This window comes from Erythrolamprus reginae, chromosome Z (genome assembly GCF_031021105.1).
Source record: "Erythrolamprus reginae isolate rEryReg1 chromosome Z, rEryReg1.hap1, whole genome shotgun sequence".
NCBI lineage: Eukaryota > Metazoa > Chordata > Lepidosauria > Squamata > Dipsadidae > Erythrolamprus > Erythrolamprus reginae.
In genome coordinates this window covers 139066909-139089208 of record NC_091963.1, presented here as the reverse complement: position 1 = coordinate 139089208, position 22300 = coordinate 139066909, and the positions used below count along the sequence as shown (strand labels likewise).

General features: G+C 38.5%; 1 protein-coding gene across 1 annotated transcript; it reads left to right on the top strand.

Moving 5' to 3' along the window:
- Positions 1–12039: 12039 nt before the first annotated feature.
- On the top strand, positions 12040–13035 carry OR6S1 (olfactory receptor family 6 subfamily S member 1). The gene has a single exon (XM_070728586.1). The coding sequence runs from the start codon at positions 12040–12042 to the stop codon at positions 13033–13035; it is 996 nt and encodes a 331-aa protein (XP_070584687.1).
- Positions 13036–22300: the final 9265 nt, after the last annotated feature.

The window sequence follows — 22300 nt, the reverse complement described above, 5'->3', positions numbered from 1 at the left end:
ATAAAATAAAATAAAATAAAATAAAATAAAATAAAATAAAATAAAATAAAATAAAATAAAATAAAATAAAATAAAATAAAATAAAATAAAATAAAATAAAATAAAATAAAATAAAATAAAATAAAATAAAATAAAATAAAATAAAATAAAATAAAATAAAATAAAATAAAATAAAATAATAAAATAGTAAAGTAAGGTAAGGTAAGGTAAGGTAAGGTAAGGTAATGAAATGAAATGAAATGAAATGAAATGAAATGAAATGAAATGAAATAATAGTGCCCAGCACTGTTAAACTTTTTACTAAGTCTGCACTTCTACTTCTACTAGTTTTTTTCTCATCATTCCTATCATCCCATCCCTCCCACTTAGGACTGTATGTCTGTAACTTGTTGCTTGTATCCTAAGATTTTTATTAATATTGATTGTTTCTTCATTGCTTATTTGACCCCTATGACAATCATTAAGTGTTGTACCTCATGATTCTTGACAAATCTATATTTATTTTATGTACACTGAGAGCATAGGCACCAAGACAAATTCCAATCACACTTGGCCAATAAAGAATTCTATTCTATTCTGTTCTATCTGAGGGCATTTGAGGTGTTGCCCTATGTCAGTTCCACACATATGCATACATTGACCAAATGACTTTTAGCCTACTTTCCAGCTGTTTTCACTCTCCCCAGGCTTCAGGAAAGCCTCCTGAACTCTAGGGATGGCAAAAAATGGTCCAATACATCCCAGACTGCGGGAAAGCTTCCTGAAGCATGGGGACAAAAAAAAATGACCCAATGGCCCAACCAGAAGTTAATTGCTGAACTTCTGGCTAGCCTTTTAGGCCATTTTTCACTCTCCCTGGGCTTCAGGAGGCTTTCCTAAACCGTAGGGACAGGGAAAAGCAGCCCCACCACCCAACCAGAAGGGTTTTTTTACAAACTTCCGGTTGGCCTGTTGGGCCACTCTTCACTCTCCCCAGACTTTCCTGAACCATGGGGATGATCGAAAAATGACCCAAATAAAAAATAAATAAAGATAATGAAATAAATTTAAATAGGGGTATAGGAGAGTTGAAGGCAAGAGGGATAACTAAGATAGAACAGTTATATGAGGAGGGTGGGAGGCCAAGTAGAAATCGTATAGAATGGTGGCTGGGTAAGGGAAGATGGCTACAAATAAATGCAATATGTAAATATCTGAATGAAAGGGGGAATAAAGAAGCACTATTTAGGGAGGAGATAGAGCTCCTAATAAGAGAAAAAACTGAGGGTACTAAGGCGCAAGCAAGCAATATATATATAAGATGTTACTGAAGTCAGATGGGATGTGATCCAAGGATTGACTAAATGGTGGCAAAATGAGATACAAGTAGAGGTGCAAGAGATGGAAAATACAGTAGAGAATATAAGGAAAATCAAGAATACAAGAGTTAGGGAAATGAGAAGGGAAATATTACATAAGTAGTATTATACACCCATTCAACTTGCACACTTTCAGCAGAACGTTAAAGGTATCTGTTGGCATGGGTGCCAAGATAAAGGAGTGTTTATGCATATGCTCTGGGAATGCCCAGCGGTGCAGAACTTTTGGCAAAAAGTGCAAGAGGATATTAATAGGATATTAAATATAAGATGGACGATTACTAAGGAAATAGCAGTATTAGTAAAAAGTAGTGAGATGGGAGAATAGAGAGAAATAAAACAAGCAGCGATAGAAAGCGCTCAGGCAGTAATAGTCTTGGGGTGGAAAGACGCAACAAAATGGACAATGCAAAATTGGTATAGGTATATGGTGGACCACATTCAATTCAAGATTATGGATAAAAGGATGAATTCGATGAATGAAACTGATTTGCAACAGCTGATGGGGCGATAGGACAAGGTAAGATGTTATATGGTGAGTAGGATCAGAGACCAAGCTATCAGAAACAAGTTGGAATCACTCTATAATATGTAAAGAAATATTTCACTCTTGGGTTTAAATGATTTATACAAGAAATACCCCCAATTGGTGGTGGGGTATGATTGATTGCCTGGTGGTGGGATCACTGAGCACATGTTATATGTTATATGCTGGGTGTGTGTTTTATATTGTAAAAATCAATAAAAAATATTAATTAAAAAAAGACCCTGCATGAGCAAGTATTTGGTCCTTCAGTTTTTGCTGCCTTTGAGTCAAAATGCCAAGTGTCTCATCTGCAGCTTCTTGCTGTCTTTCCAAGTTTTCAACAGGTTCCAGTTGTGCAGTGACTCCAGATCTTACTGGAGCTTGGTGACAGATCAGATTTTGGTGTTTCTATTTTGCAAATTTTCTGTATTTCTACTAATTCGACTTCACTGAACATTTGGTTCCTGATTATGAGTCGTCGCTGATCAGCCAAAGTTCCATTATTTTTGAGTCTGCATGTTCTTGTTTCCATAATTGGTACATCCATCTTTGATATCCACGTTTTTCAGGCTCCGAGTTGTAATAACACTTCATGATTGTGCGATTCTCTGACATTGAGAATTTCTGCCGCTTTTTGATTTGTAAGCTTTGTTTGTTTTGTTCCTGTAGCTCATTTGTCGACAAATTGACCTTCCACTTTGTTCTGCTGATCTTCCTGCATGTATTATGAGTCACTTTGGCGTATGTTATTATTCATCTAGAGTCCATCTTAGAGTTAGAGAAAATTGTAGCATTGTTAGCATAGTCTTATGTTAGATATTCCACCAATTGGAAGCAGTAGGTCTCAGGCTCCTTTAAGCCAAGAAACAAAAAATGATTCAGCTCTCAAAGATCAACAAAAATAGTGAATTCCTAATAACAAACTTAATATGGAAGGAATTTTTTCAAAAGACTCTATTTTCCCCTAAGCCAAGTAATTATTTGCCAATGTCCAGCCTTTGACCTGTCATATTAACTAATTTTCCCGAAACACTGGCAGAAAATCGATCTGTTTTTTAAAATGTGGACTTTTTCCAAGGACTTTTGGAATTACCCCATCCAGATATTTACTAATCCCACAAAATAAAATCTATCCTAAATAGGATTAGGTCAGCTCACACAGACATATAGAAATCAAGACTTTAATATTTAGCAATGAAAAGAGAGTGCCAATTGACCTCTGAAATCCAAAGTCTACCTGGACTAAAAAATATTGGTTGATCATTGTGAAAGATCCTGATTAATTTAATGCAAGGTGCTGAAGACAGAGGAAGGATCGTTGTGAAAGATCCTGATTAATTTAATGCAAGATGCTGTAGAAAGAAGTAGAAATCTCTGCCACCTTCATATATATATATTTACAAAGCTTTTATCACCCTCTCTAAGCAATTTACAGAATCAGCATATTGCCCCTTCATTTTACCTATCTCAGAAGGATGGAAGACTGACTCAACCTTGAGTCTGGTGAGATTTGAACTGCCAAATTGCAGTCAACCAGCAGTCAGCAGAAGTAGTCTGCAGTACTGCACTTGAACCACCCCACCACTGCAGCTCAGAAATAGAGAATTTACTAAATTGTCTGAGCATCAACCAAAGATAAACTTTTCCCTTTTGATGAACACCAAAAATCATGGAGAAGAAGTCCCAAGAGAAACTGTTCCCAAGCTATTGTACCTGTGTTTCCTCAGCTAAATCAGAGAGGTGGGAATTGGTTATGGATTGATAAAAAAGAAGGCAAGATATGGAAGCACTATGTATATATTTGCTGAATAAATTTGACTCTGGTGGAATTTTAACTGAATTTTATCAAATCAGAGAAGCTCTCTAATCCATCTTCCCATTAATGCTTTGATCTCTCTGTCACACAAAAAAAAATTACAGTATTTGGCTAAAAGAAACAAAACTATGACTTAGTGTTCTTCCATATCTGATGGAAAATCTTATAAGAGAAAGAAGACTGTGTTGATTTCATTGGAAATTTCCTAGCCTTTTTAGAAATGAGTTGATTCTATATAACTTAATGAGAATTATATTTGGATTCTAAACTCTTATTCTCAGCTAAGGTCAAAAGCAATAAGAAAGATTAATAAGTTTGCTTCTTTTCCTGATTCTCTAGAAAATTAATTTTCAAGTTAAGAATTTATAATTGGGAACTGTTGATCCACGGAGACCTTTCAGTTTACATTGTTTTATTAAAGGCTTTAAAGAAATTAAGAAGTATGTCTATGGAGATTCCAAGTCAACCAGGTCATGGTTGTCCCAAAGGTGTTTTTTCAAAAGGCAATTGAACTTTCTGTTTTTTGTTTGGAAGATGTTTCACTTCCCATCCAAGAAGTCACCCTGAGTCCTTCAGGATTGGGCGGCATAGAAGTTGAATAAATAAATAAATAATTTTCTTCAAAGAAAAACAAGAAAGTCCAGTTGCCTCTTGAAAAATACTTCTGGAACAAATTAAGTAGTAGTTGGGGAACCTTAGAATGGCTTAGTAAAATTTGTATCATATCATTATGTATTACCAAATTCCTACATTTCTTCTATTTCATCTTTCCTATGAAGTTTAATGTCAGGGGTCTTGCCTAGGTCACCAATTTAAGTCTCAATTTAAATCATGCTAAAGAAAAAAAATCAATAAAAATAAATAATCACCATTAATGAAAATCTCATTAATTTCAGTCTGTCTGTTGAAAATAGAACTGGATTTCAATTACATTATCTTATTTTCACATTTCTATCTCCTTTTTACGGTTTTATTCTTTGTACTTATTTCGATGGAGAATTGCGAAGAATTAAAATTGAAAAATAGTTACAATGAAAGAATTGTTACTGATTATCACAATTGGTGTCGAAACTTCATGTTGCTAGGCATGGAATTTGTCAAGTGACAAGTTATGTTTGATTTTATGACCTTTTTGCCATGGTTGTTAAGCAAATCACCATTATTATCATGTAAATCCAGCTTTCCCAACTGACTTTGTTGGCAGTCCCCTGGGAAGAATGCAAGTGATGATTATGTGACCCTGGGACATTGCAATCATTGTGAAAACATCCTGGTTGCCAATCTCTTGAATTTTGATCACGTAACCTGATGCTGCAACGATCATAAATGTGAGGACAGGTCATAAGTCACTTTTTTGGCACTGTTGTAATTCAGGTAAATAATAATTGAATAGTTGTGAATGGCATAAATCAATTATTTATTAATTTATTATTTATTTATCTATTAATTGGATTGCTATTACCTGTACTTACTAGAAATATTTACTCATTTAATAAATATTAAATATAAAAAATATAGCAGAGCAAGAGTAATTATTTATTTATTTTATTTATTTATTTGTCCAATACACAATACATATTGAAGAGAATAGACATGTAGTAATATATATAAAGAAAAGGATAGAAGAAAAGATATAAAAATAGAGGAGAAGATATATGAAAGGAAGAAAAGATATATGAAATAAAGGAGAGACAATTGGACAGGGGACGAAAGGCACACTGGTGCACTTATGTACAGCCCTTAATGACATAGAAACATAGAAACATGACCTCTTAGGAACCTGGAGAGGTCAATTGTGGATAGTCTAAGGGAAAAATGTTGGGGGTTAGGGGTTGACACTACTGAGTCCGGTAATGAGTTCCACGCTTCGACAACTCGATTGCTAAAGTCATATTTTTTACAGTCAAGTTTGGAGTGGTTAATATTAAGTTTGAATCTGTTGCGTGCTCTTGTGTTGTTGCGGTTGAAGCTGAAGTAGTCACTGACAAGCAGGACGTGGCAGCATATGATCTTGTGGGCAATACTTAGATCATGTTTTAGGTGTCGTAGTTCTAAACTTTCTAGATCCAGTATTGTTAGTCTATTTTCGTAGGGTATTCTGTTTCGAGCGGAGGAGTGAAGGGTTCTTCTGGTGAAGTGTCTGAGATGCGGTATGGATTCCAGACAAATGAGCTGTATTCAAGGATGGGTCTGGCAAAAGTTTTGTAGGCTCTGGTGAGTAGTGTGAGATTGCCAGAGCAGAAGCTGCGTAGGATCAGGTTAACAACTCTAGAAACCTTTTTGGCGATATTGTTGCAGTGGGCTTTGGCACTTAGGTCATTTGATATTAGTATTCCAAGGTCTTTTACTGAGTGGTGGTTGACTGTGAGATTTTGTTTATTCAGTTTATATATGAGGTTCGGGTTCTTTTTGCCAATGTGGAGGATAGAGCATTTATTGGTTGATATTTGAAGTTGCCAGGTGTTAGACCAATCTGAGACAAAGTTGAGGTCTTTTTGGAGAGTAGATGTGTTATCCATGGTGTTGAAAAGTTTTATATCATTGGCGAAAAGAACACAGTTGCTTGTGATGTGATTTCAGAGGTTGTTGATGTAGAGAATGAAGAGAGTAAGTCCTAGTACGCTGCCCTGGGGAATGCCACTTTTGACAGGGATGGGGGTGGAAATGGCGTTTCCAATTTTGACAATTTGTTGTCTGTTTGACAGGCATGCAGTAATCCAGCTGTGGAGGAATCCTGAGATGCCATAGGATTTGAGTTTTAGGAGTAGTTTGTCATGGACCACTGAGTTGAAGGCTTTGAAAAGTCAATATAAATTGTATCAATGGATTTTTGTCTTCGGAGAGGGGCGGCATACAAATCTAATAAATTATTATTATTATTATTATTATTATTATTATTATTATTATTATTGATCTAGCTGGGTAGTCCATATGTTTTTGCAGTGAAGTAGTTGTAGGTAGCAGGATAATTTCTTTCTGAATCCAAATTGTTTGTTAGAGAGTAGGTTATTAGATTCTAAGTAAAGGGTGATAGATTGATTTATAATTGATTCCATGATTTTACATGAGATGCAACATAATGATATTGGTCTGTAATTGTCAACGAGAGAAGGGTCTCCTTTTTTGAAGATGGGGATGACTACTGCTTTTGACCATAGTTTGGGGAGTGTGCTGCTATTACAGAAGAGAGCTTTTTTAGGAAGTATGCACAAAGACCATCTGGTCTGACTGATAGGGAAGGTTTGAGGCCACAGACTGCTTTTTCCATGTGGTCTACAGTGAAGTCTATTTGGGTTAGGTTGTTGAGAGAGTTTGAGGTGCGATTTGCAAAGATGGGGGATGAACCATTACTGTTAACAAAGACAGAGCCAAAGAAAGAGTTGAAGAGGTTAGCTTTGGATGGATCATCGTGGTATTCTTTGTTGTTGGGTCCTATGAGAGGTGGAATAGGTCTAGAGTCATTGAGTTTGTTGCTGACGAAGTTGTAGAAGGCTCGGTTAGATTTGGTGCGAAGGAGGTTTTCCTCTTGTTTGCTGTGATAGTTGAGACATTATGCTTTTATTTGCTGGCATATGCTTTTGTAGCAGCTTTTGAAGTTGGTTACTTGGCCTTTTTTGCTTTTATGCCAGAGAGATCTTTTTTTGGTTTGCAGTTTCTTTATCAAGACAGGTAAGTTATTTTTCCTTTTACCTCTGGATGAATTGAGTGGCACATGTAGTCTGATAAGTCTTTTAATTTGGAGTAAGAATGTGTTGTAGAGATCATCAATAGTGTTGCAGTTAGAAAGCAAAGATTGCCAGTTAAGAATTGAGAGATTGGCATCTATGAGTTCATAGTTGGCTTTCCTAAAATTGTACTTAAGTGTCACGTTATTCAGGTGAGTGTCAGAATGGTGTAGATTGAGGTTGAAGTTAATCATACTATGATCGCTGTTGGAGAAGGGTTCTTTTATATGCAGTATATAGACAGCGCTTTTGCTATTACAGAATATGTGGGCAAGACAGCTGTTGAGTCTGGTATTGTTTGATACTAATTGGTCAAGTCCCAGGCTGGTGACAGTGTTGTAAAGGGCAGTATGTATAGGTTCTGTGGAGTATTTGTTTAAGGTCCAGTTGATGTGTGGTAGGTTGAGGTCACCAAGGAAGATAATGGGATAGGGGCAGGAGGTTGCCCACATTAGTAGAGAGGTTAATTTTGTTGCATGGGCAATGATGTAGTCTGGAGCTCTGTAGCAAAGTAGGAAGTGGAGTGTGGTATTGAGGGAAATATCACATATAATGGTTTCAGGAAGGATAAGATCATGTGCAACTTGGATGTTTTTTTGATTGAGTGAATTTATTAAAGAATATAGCTACACCATTTCCTCTGCGGGGTTCACGGTCAGACCGGAAAGCAAGGTAGTTACTTGGTGTGATGATGGAGTCAGGAGAGGATGTATTCAGCCATGTTTCACAGACAAAGATTATGTCAATATGTTGGTGCCAAGTAGGAGGAGGAATTCAGACAACTTGTTGATTATACTTCTTGCATTGATTAGTTTACATTTGAGATTGAATTTATGTTCGGGAATGAAATTGGATTGAGTTGAATTGAAATTGGATTGAATTGAGGTAGTAAGGGGTGCACTTTCCTATTCTTTGTTGGAAGTGCTGGGGATGTCCATATGTTGATAATGGATGGTAGGTAGAGAAGTATAGGATGGCTGAGGAGGGACGGTGGGTTGGGAGATGAAGGGAGGGTTGTGGGGTGGCAAGAGTGTGTGTGGGAGAGAGAGACTGACCCAAACACATCTAGTAATCTTCCTTCCTGGGACCGGGATGAATTTGAACCTCAGTCTCCCCACTCCTAGATCACCACTACACCACATTAGCATCAGAATGGGGAGGAAAGCATAAGTTACTTTTATTTCATAAAATATGAACAGATTTAATAAAATAATGTGTGCCCTTCTTCATCCCAAATATTTTAATTAGAGGCTGAAATATCAAAGCCTAACACTTTTAATATGTATCATTATGCAATTAAACAGGGGCAAGACTTCAGTTGTGTAGACATCAGTAGTGGATTCTAAAACCCGTTCCTACCAGTTTGTTTGCGCATATAAACAATGTTTCTGAGCATGTGCAGAACTGTCCTGGGCAGGTGGGCGGAGCCTCCTGCTACCACCACTACTGGTTTCAGGAACCAGTCACAGTGCACCTCTGGTAGACATGGTTGCCATCTTGACTTTTTTTAACCTTCCTTCCTGAAAACTTGTTCTTATGAAGTAGAATTGATATTAGCAGATGTTTCCTAATCCCTGGAGGGTTATTAATTTTTTTTTTTTAAAAAAAACCCTCTCATTCTCAGAAATTTATTCCAGGTGGACGTAGCTGAGTTTTTCTTCATTCCAGTATTGGAATGAAATACACATAATTTATTTCATTGCATCAAGTGACACTGAAAACATTCTGAATTATTGAAATGTGAAATTTGGCTTCACCATGTTTCAAAATCTGTTGAATGTTTGCAGCAAACATAGTCTTTTAGTGTCTGATTTTTGCAGACTGGCAAACTATAGAGAAAATGAAGAGAGATGGAAATCTGATTTTGAAGGCTACAACAGGTAAGTATAGCAATTTATTTTATAGGACTCAATCATTGGAAAGAGACAACTAAAAGACATTGTTCACTTCCTTCTCATTTATTTTCCTTTCCATTTATTTCTATTTATTTTATCCTGTTGCAACAATTTGAACACATCTTTAAAATATAATTTTACCAGGAATTTTTGTTAAGCGTTCAATTTACATGTACTGTACATCTATTTTATGCAATTCTATCCAAACTTAAGACCTTTCTGATTACATTTCACCCCCACCTCTGAATAATAGTGTGACAATCAATTTTCTCCAATATAAAACATCTCCATGCATAACTTTAATCAATCCACGCATGCATTTTGGCTCAAAAAAGGAAAAATTAAATTTATCTCATTTACTGCACCTAGTGGCTGGACAGGTGAGAGCAATTGGGAAAATAATAACAGTTTGTCTCTTTCTGAAAATGCATTGGTACAAGGAAACAGCAGATAGAAGCAAGATAGTAGATAGGAACTGAATGCATTGTTTCAAGCAGACATTGATTAGCAGCAGGAGGGCTGCTCAACTTCTTTTTTTTTGTCAAGAAAGCCAGATTTGGAATCATATTTTTAACTATTGAGCCCCTAAAATTTTCTTGACAAGGTTTCAGAAGTGGTTTGCCATTGCCTTTTTCCTAGGGTTGAGAGTTAACCAGCTAACTTTGTCTCTAAAGCAGGATTAGAATTCATAGTCTTTTGATTTCCAGCCAGATGCCTTCATTACTACACCAAACCAGTTCTCCCCTTAGTTACCAATATGTACATAATCCAAAATTCACTGTAATAGTGTTGCTTTAAAAAGTTGGAAATAAAGAGTTGTAAATTTAATTTTGCAGAGGTTTTCTTCCCCCCCCCCTGGAAACATTATATTGCTAATTAGAGCTTATAAGAATTATGCTAGATGAATCTGAGAGTATTATTCAATTGTTTGGAATCCCCACCATATCTGACATCAATACAATTGAGCAGGTTCAGAAGTATTTCACAAGAAAGTCTTGCACTCTTCTGTACACAATAGAATTCCCTAGGTTACCAGGCAAGAAATTCTCAATTTGGATAACTTAGAACTGCATTGCTTGCGGTTAGACCTAGGCATTGCATACAAAATTATATGTAGTAAGGTTTTACCTATAAATGACCTTTTTTTGTTTTAATCGCATGTTAACAACAGCTTTAAACTAAATGTAAAAAGTTCTAAACATGGCTATAAAAATATGATTTCTTTAATAGAGTTTTCGAAGTCTGAAATGCTGTACCTGATTCAGTTGTTTCAGCTACAAACTTTCACAGTTTCAATCACAAATTGACTTCTGTAACCTTACATTACACTTAAATGGTTAGTAGAAGGGCATGTATAAGTGCAGTATTTATTTATTTATTTATTAGATTTGTATGCTGCCCCTCTCCGTAGACTCGGGGCTGCTCACAGCAACAATAAAACAATGTACAACGAATCTAATAAGTAAGTAAGTAAGTAAGTAAGTAAGTAAGTAAGTAAGTAAGTAAGTAAGTAAGTAAGTAAGTTAATACTGACATAAGAACAATCCCAATTGATCTAAATCCAGCATTTTGGCAAACCCCTATTTGCAGTTCAGACACAACATTTGAGTCTTTAAGATCCATAGCCCTCAATCAATTAATCAATTCTTTTTAAATTCATTTAAGGCATCCAAGCTTGGTTATGAAGCAGAAAAAAACCTTCAGCTCCAAACATCCCTAGGGAAAATATATTTTGAGATAAGGTTGGAGAAAAAAATATTGGAATTGAATATTTTTTTCCCTATAGAATATGTCACCTTTTCCTAAACTGGGCCCTTCTCAATGTGTTAATTTCAGTTTTTAACCACATCCAGCAATTATTTAAAATTCTGAAGTTTGAAGCCTGCAGCATTGGGGCATATCCATTTTGGGTAGACAAGAGTGGGTTGGAAAAGCAGGTGACTTTGTGTACAAAAGGCAAATCCACTTGGTGTGAGTGGACAAGTAGAGAGAGTTATCCATTTGACACATAAAAATAAGATTATAACTCTAGGTTAGCCAAATCAAACCCATTGCTAGAATCAGAGATCACAATGTGGCTTATTTCTTCTGCAAGGTCAGGTTAAACTCAAACTCAACCTAGGAATAATCCCTCCTGTAACTAAAGCAGAATATTGATGCTAAACAATGTAGCACAACAACTAGAAGGTCTCCTGATCTTCTCTCCTGGTGTGGAAGTAGTCTTCCCATCACGGATCTGATCCAGTGCTACAAAGGTGGCAACTCGGTGTGTTGTTTCATTCACTGAGTAAAACAGCAAAACAAATTCTACAAAGAAAAGACATTAAGGCTTTATTTGTTTGTTTGTTTGTCAAACATGTATAAGATGGAAGTAGTTTGCATAAACACAACGTAAGTAAAAAACAACGATAAAAGAGGTCAGTAGGACAGGGATAATACTTAAGGCGCAGTGGTGCGTTTATGCATCCCTCTTACAGACCTCTTAGAAATGGGGAGAAGTTGACTGTAGACAATCTAAGGTTAAAGAATAAGGATAAGGATACAGGAAGAAACTATTGGTAAGTAAGGCACATTTATTGAGACAAGTGCAAAGAGTTCAATTACATTTTTTGGACAACATACATTGTAATATACAAGCAGGATTTGGAACAGTGCTGTTTTTCAATTGTAGTCTTTGTCTTTTCAGGTGCTATTCTTAAAGATCATCAGAAAAGGTCAGATGGACAACCAAAGCATATCTGAATTCATTCTCCTGGGTTTTTCTATTGGTCATCAAGCTGAGCTCCTGCTAGCCTTCCTCATTTTAACCATGTATATTGCAAGCTTGGGAGCCAATATGGTCATCCTATGCATTGTATTGGTAGATAACCGCCTCCACAACCCAATGTATTTCTTTCTTGGTAATGTTGCCATGCTGGACATCTTCTTCACCTCTGTGGCCAGCCCACAATTGCTCCGGAACCTCCTCTCTGGTGACAAGTCAATTTCTTTTGTTGGATGCATGACACAATCCTATTTCTATTTCTTCTTAGGGACAGTACAATTCCTTTTGTTTACCTCCATGTCCTATGACCGTTATGCTGCCATATGCAAGCCACTGCAATATCATGCAATTATGAATATCCAGGTGTGCATCCAGATTGTTTTGGCTTGCTGGCTGGGTGGGTTCTTCTCAGTTTTTATTCCCACCATTATGATTGCCAGGCTATCCTATTGCAAGTCTAACATCATCAACCATTTCTTTTGTGACAGTGGCCCTCTGCTGGATCTGTCCTGCAGTGACACCCGAGTGATAGAGTTGATGGATTTTGTGCTGTCATCTGTTGTTATCCTCTGCTCTTTAGTCTTAACCTTAGTTTCTTATGTGTGTATCGTCTCAGCAATAATCCGCATCTCTACCACTTCAGGCCGGACAAAAGCCTTCAATACTTGTGCTTCACACCTGACCATTATCTCCATCTCCTGCAGCATCAGCATCTTCATCTACGTCACTCCATCCCAAAAGAAGACTTTCGAAGTCCATAAGGTTCCCGCTCTTCTCACCACAGTGGTCTGTCCTTTACTGAACCCTTTCTTCTTCACCCTGCAAAATGACACAGTGAAGCTGGTGCTAAGAGACATGGTGAGACACATCACAAAGCAGATTGCTCATAAAGTTTGTGGAGTGTTGGGAAGGACCAGGTATAGTAAGTGGAGAGACCAGGCAAAAACATAAGAAGGGAAAGAGAACCAGCTGGAATTTATCAACCAGAATATCTCCGGGACCACCTTCTGCTGCACGAATCCCAGCAACCGGTTAGGTCCCACAGAGTTGGCCTTCTCCGGGTCCCGTTGACTAAACAATGTCGTTTGGTGGGACCCAGGAGAAGAGCTTTCTCTGTGGTGGCCCCGAACCTCTGGAACCAGCTCCCCTCGGAGATTAGAACTGCCCCCACCCTCCTTGCCTTTTGCAAACTCCTTAAAACCCATTTCTGCCATCAGGCATGGGGGAATTGAGACATCTCCCCGGGGCCTATAATGTTTATGCATGGTATGGTTGTGTGTATGTCTGCTTTTAATGATGGGTTTTTAGTGTTTTGAAATTATTAGATTTGTTGTACATTGTTTTATTGTTGCTGTGAGCCACCCTGATTCTACGAAGAGAGGCGGCATACAAATCTAATAAATAAATAAATCTCAGTAATGGTGATAAGATGGGAAAACAACAATGGAGCTTGAGAAGAGAGATTTTCTTTCATCAAGTTATATCCAGGGGGACATATTAAGAATATATATACAACCTTATAAGATATTAATGCTTTTACTCTGCATGGATGAAAGTGGACCTTCGTGTAGAATATCTTAAGGAAGAATTTCATTTCTGTGCAATCCTTTCTCCCTTTAGTTTCATTAGTTTCTGAAAACCAAAGCAATGTATTTCTTTTTAATTGTAAAGTAACTGTTGAAAGTTCTGTCTCTCCCCCTACTCCCTCTACAATATTCGGAATATTTCCTTTTAATAAAGAGAAGCTAGATATAGTTATTTTTCTTATTATTCACAATCATACTGTATAAAGGCCTTTTTGCTGAATGCAATTAGTTATATATGAAAATTAGCAGACATGGCTCCACGTGCCACCTGTGGTTCGCGTGTGATAGGTTCACCATCACAGATCTATGGAATTCTTGTTTCCAGCGGTCATAGCAGAGAACGTAATTACCTGGAATCAATATCACTCCCCATATATTGAATCCAAAATATGGATCTGTTATGTAGATGATGCCTTGACTACAATAAAAAGGGACCAGCTAGATATTCATCAAAGGAATCAAATTTCTGATTCTTCTTGATTGTTTAACCTTCTCGTCATCATATCTAGCTCAGCACAATCTAAAATTTTCTTAAGAATATCAGTTTCTTTTGGAATCTCAGTGTCTTTCCATTTTTGTGCAAAGGCTATCCTAGCTGCTGCCAATATATGAACCATTAAGTAATATAAGTCTTTTTTATATTTATTATTAGATATACCCAATAAAAAAAACCTCTGGCGTTTTCTTGATTTCCTGCTGTGTTATTTCTCTCGTCCATTTTTCTATTAAGTTCCAGTATTCTTTTGCTTTTGGGCAAGTCCACTGGTCAAAGGTATTGAAAGCCACTAAAATTTCAAGGAGCACCAGGATAGAGGAATAACCCCTACCTTGGACCCACCAGAGATTATCCATCAGCATGACCAAACAAGTATCTGTGCTGTAACCGGGGCTGAAACCAGATTGATGAGGGTCAAGATAATCAGCTTCATCTAAGGACCATTGGAGCCGAAGCACAGCCATCTTCTCAACAACCTTCATAAGAAGGGAAGGTTGAAGAAAGCATAAAATTATTCAAAATAGCTGATACAGGGAAAGCTTCTTGAGGAGGGGATGCATCACTGTCTCTTTTAAGGGAGACAGGAAGGACCCCTCCATCAACGAAGCATTGACCATTGTCTGGATCCAGCCTCATGTCATCTACCTGCTGGTCAAAACCAGCCAGAAGGGACATGGGTCCAATAAACAGGTGGAGGAGCTCACAGCTCCATTAACCTTGTCCACTTCATCAGGCATACTACTGTGGGCCACTCCGACCCAGGGTAAGGAGAGAAATTTCATATTAGGGTGGATATTGAAAAACTCCCATGCAACATGGAGCTGAACACTGGCTCCATGTTCATTATTATGGCCTGGGGAACCCAGAAGCAGTTTATTCTCACAAGGCAAAACTGAAACCTCAAAACATCCGCCAAATTTCCATCAAAATCCCATTAGAATGCTTGGCCCAGCAGAAATTCCAAATACTTTTGAAGATTTCAGAGCAGGGATGGGTTCCTCCCGGTTTGGACCTGTTTGTCCAAACTGGTAGTGACCCACTAATGATATCACAATGATGTCACAATGATGGACACTGCCATGTTTTTTAAATTTTTTTTTTTTAAAATGCCTGGTTTTTCTTCTCCGCATGCACAGAATCCAGGTTTCTGGCACTGCACATGTGTCGCTATCTCATTTTCAGCTTTTTTTTTTTTTGAATTTTGATTTCCTTCAGGTTTTTCATCCCTGTGCATGCTTCACCTACCCTATGCTCACTCACCCCACCCAAACCCTACTTGCAGAATCTAGCCACATACTTCTGCTCAGCACTGCCGGCAAAGGTAAAGCTAAAGGGTGGGCTGGTGGGTGGGCAGGGGTGGAAGAGCTGGCAGAGGGGTGATACCAGCAGTGGATGGATTGATGTGTGTGGGGAGGGAGGGAGAGTAAGCTGCAGCTAAGATCTTCCATGTGCTTCCCTGCCAGGCCAGCTGGGGGAATCCCATGAGAAGGGCTCCAGGCCAACCACTGTTTAATATTGCATGCTGATTTTTTATGGGGTGGGTGAGTGGAAAATCAATGATCTTTTCTGTGCCAGAATTGAATCTGTATGTGTTGCAATAAAACTGGAAGATAGATGAGAGAGAGAGAGCAATAAGAGAGAGAGAGATAAGAGAGACAGAAAGAGTTGATGATATAGATTAGATATAGATATTAATGGATGATAGATGATTGATAGATGATTGATAGATGATATATCTAGCATGATAGATGACAGATACATAAGAAAAGGAAAGGAAAGGAAAAGAAAGGAAAGGACAGAAGGAAAAGAAAGAAAAGGGGAGGAAAAGAAAGAAAGAAAGAAAGAAAGAAAGAAAATCTTATGTGGTCATAATTTGGTCATAATGTGGTCATAATTTAGTTGTTAAGCAAGAATGTTGTTAAGTGAGTTTCACCACATTTTACTCAATTAAGGAAATTTCCTGGCGCTAAGAGTGATGTCCAAGCTAGGGAAGAACATCTGAAGGCATGTGTAATGACCGCCCAGTCACGTGATCACCCAGCAAATCCCACCCAGTTACATGACCGCAAAGTCACTCCTCCGATTACATGATTGTCAATCCCACTACCACGCAGTCACATGACTATGAAACCACATACACAAAATAAGCCATGCCCACAGAGTGGCAGTAAAAAAAAATTGGAACCTGCTCATGAGACAGATCTACATCTCTTACTATCAGTAAGATTCAGTAAAAATTTCTGAATTGAATAGAAAGAAAAGGAATAGGGTACATTTTGTTCTTTAATCAGCCACAGCAATACTCTGTATTGAGAAGAATGCAGTTTATTATGCAAATGTACAGACAGATCTTTATCTCTACTACAAGTAAGATTCAGGTTTAGCATCAGATTAATTCTGAGAAGGTAAGAGGACAGGAAGAGAGGAGAGCTATGTTGCTAACCATGCATCTTATATAGAAGGAGGGAGGAAGGAGGCCACACAAATCTGAAGTTCAAAGTTACTGGCTTCAAAACTGTATATCCAGATCTATTTAAAGAGAGAATTGTTGTTAAAATGCTTTTTCCTTTCAAAAGCATGTTTGATATAATTGGAATGAAGAGATAAAACAAGGTTGAGCTGACTTTCCAAGGTCTTCATGAGATGGGAGGCAAGTTTTACTGCTTTATTTCTCATACAGATGTAACAAAGTGAACAGGATCATAATTGTCACAGGTAACAACAATGTTTTTGTTCCATGTTCTTCCTTGATAATTGCATCTGTTAGGAGGTGAACCGCCGGTATTTCTGCAGTCAACCAAATTGAAAGTAGCTAAGCTGGTAACGTTAGCTGGGCCCCTGGTGTTTTGGCACATTTGTTGGACTAAGTAGTCAAGTGTAAAGATAAAAGTGTTGCGGGATTTGCAAAAAGATTTGGTCAGATTCCGAAACTGCATCTGGTTTTCACAATATAATTTGTTATTGAGAGGTGGGTATTGGCTCTGGCTGTCAATGTGCTTATTCTTGAATGCAGCCCAGGTTTGCCCTTGGCTGGGCATGACCAGCAGAGCCCCCAAAAGAAAGGCCAAAGAGACCACCTGCAAGCAGGATATCTTGGAGGTGAACATGGTAGGAGACTCCGGGAATCTACAAAGATCAAAAGAAGAAGGAAGTCAGGGGTCCCCATATGTGGCACAGCCCACTACCGATCCACAGCCTATTCACACCTGGGCTGATGGGTTTTCTTTCTTTCTTTCTTTCTTTCTTTCTTTCTTTCTTTCTTTCTTATTCTTTCTTTCTTTCTTTCCTCCCTCCCTTCTTTCTCTTTCTTTCTTTCTTTCTTTCTTTCTTTCTATTTCAATGCTGCCCAATTCCCCAGGGACTCAGGGTAGCTCACAATGGAGAGAGGCGGCATACAAATCTAAATAATAATAATAATAATAATAATAATAATAATAATAATAATAATAACAAAAATGAACATGAATCAGTATAAAGACATTGCAATTTAAAATAATTTCAGCCATCCATACATTCATGGACCAACCTCACTAGTCATCCCCCCAAAGTCAATGGCCAAGAAGATAGGGGTAGTGCAGATCTCAGGAGGCAGCTGATTCCAGAGAGTCAGGGCAACCAGGGAGAAGGCTCTCCCCTGCGGACCACCAGCTGACACTGTTTAGCTAACAGTATCCAAAGAAGGCCAACTCTGTGAGATCTTACCAGTTGCTGGGAGGTATGTGGTAGAAGGCGGTGTCTCAGAGGAATCTGCAAAGATCAGAAGGCGGTCTCTCCAGGAATCTGCAAAGATCAAAGATCAGAAGGAGAAAAGAGGTGAACATTGTGAGTGATCCTTTGATGCCCTCATCCAAAATTAAGAATTTCCATGTATTGACAAGATATTTATTTAGTTGTTTGTTTGTTTGTTTGTTTATTTACTTATTTATTTGCGTGCCACCCCTCTCTGTGGATTCGTGGTGGCTTTTAACAAACATAGAATACATAATAAAACAGTTTGATCCAATTGATAACAGTTAAAAGATTTTGAAAAACTTCCTAAAAACTAAAAAACATTCAGTTATCATTCACTCAATCAATAGATCATTCTAAATACATTCGTTGGTCGGGGGGCAGAGATCTAATGGCCCCAAGCCTGGTGGCAAAGATGAGTTTTCAAACTTTTTGGAAAGCAAGGAGGTTGGGGACAGTGGTGAGTGGTGAGCCCTTGTGGCTTGTGTACTGAATGTCAGGTAGCATGGTGCTTCCTCCTCCTCCTCCTTCCTCTTCCTCCTCCTCCTCCTCCTCCTCCTCCTCCTCCTCCTCCTCCTCCTCCTCCTCTTCTTCTTCTTCTTCTTCTTCTTCTTCTTCTTCTTCTCCACTCTCTCTCTTTCTCTCTCCCCTACCCTCCTCTCAATACCTTATATAAGCCCTACTATAAGGATTATGCCAGCAAACCATTTAGACATGTTGGATGTCTTAACATTTCAATAGTTAATATCATGGAGATAATAAAAATAATACAGGAGGCACATTACAACTTTTGTTGTCGTTGTTAATTTAGGTGAGGAGTCAGCAATCTTAAACACTCAAAGAGCCATCTGGACCTATTTTCAACAGAAACCAAAACAGCAAGAGCCACAAAACCAAAACAGCAAGAGCCAACCCAACATTACACCCCCCCCACCCGGTCACATGAACCCCCTTCAAATCCTTATTCCTTCCATTCTCCCTCCTTACCTTCCTTCCTTTCTTTCTCCTCCTTTGATTTCACTTTACTTCCTTCTCCCCTCCTCTAAATTTTACCTTCCATCTCCATCCTTCCTCCCTTCATCCTCTGGTTTTATCCTCCCTCTCTCCATCCTCTTTCTCTATCTTCCTTCCTTTGTTAAATAAATAAATGCTGCTTTCTGAGTTCCACTAATTGCATTGCTGAAGTAACAGGAAACAGTACCAACTCTTTCCATCTTGAAAAGGGCAGAAATCATAGAGAGATGTGATCCTCCCTCTCATTTCTCTCCTAGGTATATGTGCACCCAAGCAAGTTATCTTCCTGTGTTGGGACAGCATTGATTAAGGGGATGGTGGCTTCACCTCCTGCTGCACAGAGAGGTGAGTAGTAGGCCAATTATGCAATGTTTTTTGCAGGCAACCCAGTACCAGCCACGGTCCCCTTTGTGTCAGCTCAGGAAGGAGGGGAACGGGCAGGAGCTCTTTCCTACCTGCACAAAACAGCTGCTCCTGCCCATTCTTCTCCTTCGTGAGCTGACAAAAAGGCTGGTGCTGAGCTGCCCAAGAAGGACATGGAACCACAGAAAGCAGCCAGTTGCTTTTTACATTGTGGAGAGGAACAACAAACAGTGACCATTGCCTTGGCTGCTGCCACCCTTACCCTACGGAGGTCCAGTAAAACCTCACCGAAACACCATGTCCACTCAGGGATGCTTTCTCTTTCCCCTCCCCATGACTGTGCTAAGTGGCAGCTCATTCGTGCCCTGCCCTGCTAGCATCACACAAAGCAAATTAAAGGTGGCTCTCTCTACCAACCCATCTACCCCACTTCCCTTTTACTTTTCTTTAACACACCCCATTTTCTTCCCCAATACATATGGTGGCAGAAGGTGGAAAAGAAAAAAAGGCTCAGCCTCTGAAGCTTCCCTTTTGCCAGCCAGAACTGAACCAGTAACAGCAGCTGGAAGGTTCTCATTCCAGCAAAGACTAATGGCTGCAGGCTTCTTGCACCAGCAAACAGATGGCCAGTGGGGGGGGGGACACAGTTGGAGGAGACACATTGGGTCTCGACCACCTTTTGAGCCCTGTTCTGGGCTGCCACTTGCTGAACCACCACTCTGATTAGGTCCCACATCCAGCCACAAGGGGACATGCTGCTTTCAGGTCAGCCTGGGTTGGCAAGCAAGTGGCCCTCAGGAGACCTTGGGCTTGTTTAACCATCCCAGTAATCTTGGGCTGTGCCTCCCTCCATCCCGGCAGCATCGCTCCTGAGTGAACTCTTCTGTCCTCAGCTGTTGTGAAGAAGCTTTGTCCTTTTTGAGAGCTGCTTTGCAAAGCGTCCCCCAAAGAGAATGAAGTGGGCATGTTGCACCCAGAACTCTGGCTTCTTTGCGACAGCCAAGCAACGCTTGGAACTGCAGAGTTGCAGGGAGGGTGGGACAGCTGCAATACTGGCAGCTATGGGGGCTCCTTCTCTCGGTGCAGGGTTGAGTTCCAACATAACTCACTGCTGCTTCATTTCCTTCAGTGCCGCACGGCCATTCTTCATGGCTGCATGCATGCATATTTATTTATTATTTCTTTATTTATTGGATTTGTATGCCGCCCCTCTCCAGAGACTCGGGGCGGCTAACAGCAACAATAAAGCAGTGTACAATAGTAGTCTGATGTTAGAAACAATTAAAAACCCATTAATATAAAAAACCAAACATACATACATGCCATGCATAGAATTGTAAAGGCCTAGGGGGAAGAGGGTCTCAATTCCCCCATGCCTGATGGCAGAGGTGGGTTTTAAGCAGCTTACGAAAGGCAAGGAGGGTGGGGGCAATTCTAATCTGCAGTGCAGCCCCTCAAACGGGGAAGAACCCACCCCTGTCCCAAATATCAACTAGTTACAGGCTTGTTGTAGGGGACTCTGGAATTAAAAAGTAAACTTTAACTTACCCAGCTGTAATCCTGTCTTGACTGACAGTTGCCACTTCCTTTAGAAATAGCTTCTGACTTTGGAGATGGAATTGAAATGCTTATATAGAGCTCAGTTGAATTGGGGATGGTAAAAAGAAATACGTAATCTTACATCAATTATGATATACAGGTATCTTGTGAAACTCGGTGGTTAGGTTCCAACTGTAGCTGTGTGGCCCTAAAACCACAATGAAGAAATAACATTGATTGCAGAAATAGGTAGAATTAACGTGAATGGATACCCACAGGTATTACAAAGTCCTCACAAGGTTGATGATAGTAATATTAAGTTGGGATGTTGACATAGGAGATAGGGAAAGGAATTTTTAAAAATAGAATGAAAATAGTATGCCAGGGGAAAGTATAAATCTTGTATAAAATTATACAAAGCTAGATTAATAACAGAATAGCAGAATTAGATGGGACCTTTGAAGTCTTCTAGTCCAACCCATTGACCAGACAGGAGACCCTATAGTATGATATATACAGTGGTAGCCCTACGTAATTCATTCCGTGACCAGGTTCTTAAGTAGAAATGTTTGTAAGAAGAAGCAGTTTTTCCCATAGGAATCAATGTAAAAGCAAATAATGCGTGCGATTGGGGAAATCACAGGTAGGGTGGAGACCCTGTTTCCTCCCAGGAAATTCCTTGAGAGGCCCCACAGAGGCTTCTCCCTGCCTTTTCCAGTTACAGTTTTGAAGACTCGGGTTTATAAGGAGAAAATGGTTCTTGAGAAGAGGCAAAAAATAGTCAATAACCTCTCTAATATAAAAGTAACATCCTTAAATCATATAAATCATAAATCATAATCCTCATTATCATCCATGTTAGAAATAAAGAGTTTCAATCAGTTAAAAATCTTAATTCGTTTATTAAATAGTTTAAATCAGAAATCAGTTCATTTCTTATCCATCTCAGTTCATTCCATTATTACATTACATTTTCAATACTTATTTCATGCTAGTTATAGCTATTAAAAACCCTGTTATTTGTGCTTTAAATTCCATAAGGTTATTTTCTTATATTTCTTACATATTTTTATATTTTTATATTCTTATATTTTCTAATATTCTTACAAACGCTTACTTCACTCCTCTCCTCCACTCAAATCCATATAATTCCATAGTCATATATTTCTAAAGATCATTACCAAGAAACTTCCATAACAAGAAAATTGTTAATAAAAAATCATAATCCATCCCTCTATTCATTTTATAAATAGATCCATATTTCCAGAGATAAATCTATATTTCTAAATTTCCACCTTAATACCTTGAAATTCTTAAGAAAATCATTTTATTCGGTCTTTATATTCACCTCATATGCAACATATTTATCTTTGTTCATATTAATCAATTCCCCTTACAGACCATACAGTATCTAAGTCGAAATACATTCCCTCTAACATTCTATTTTTTAAAATCTAAACGTCTCATACTTCATATGATCCCCATCTTA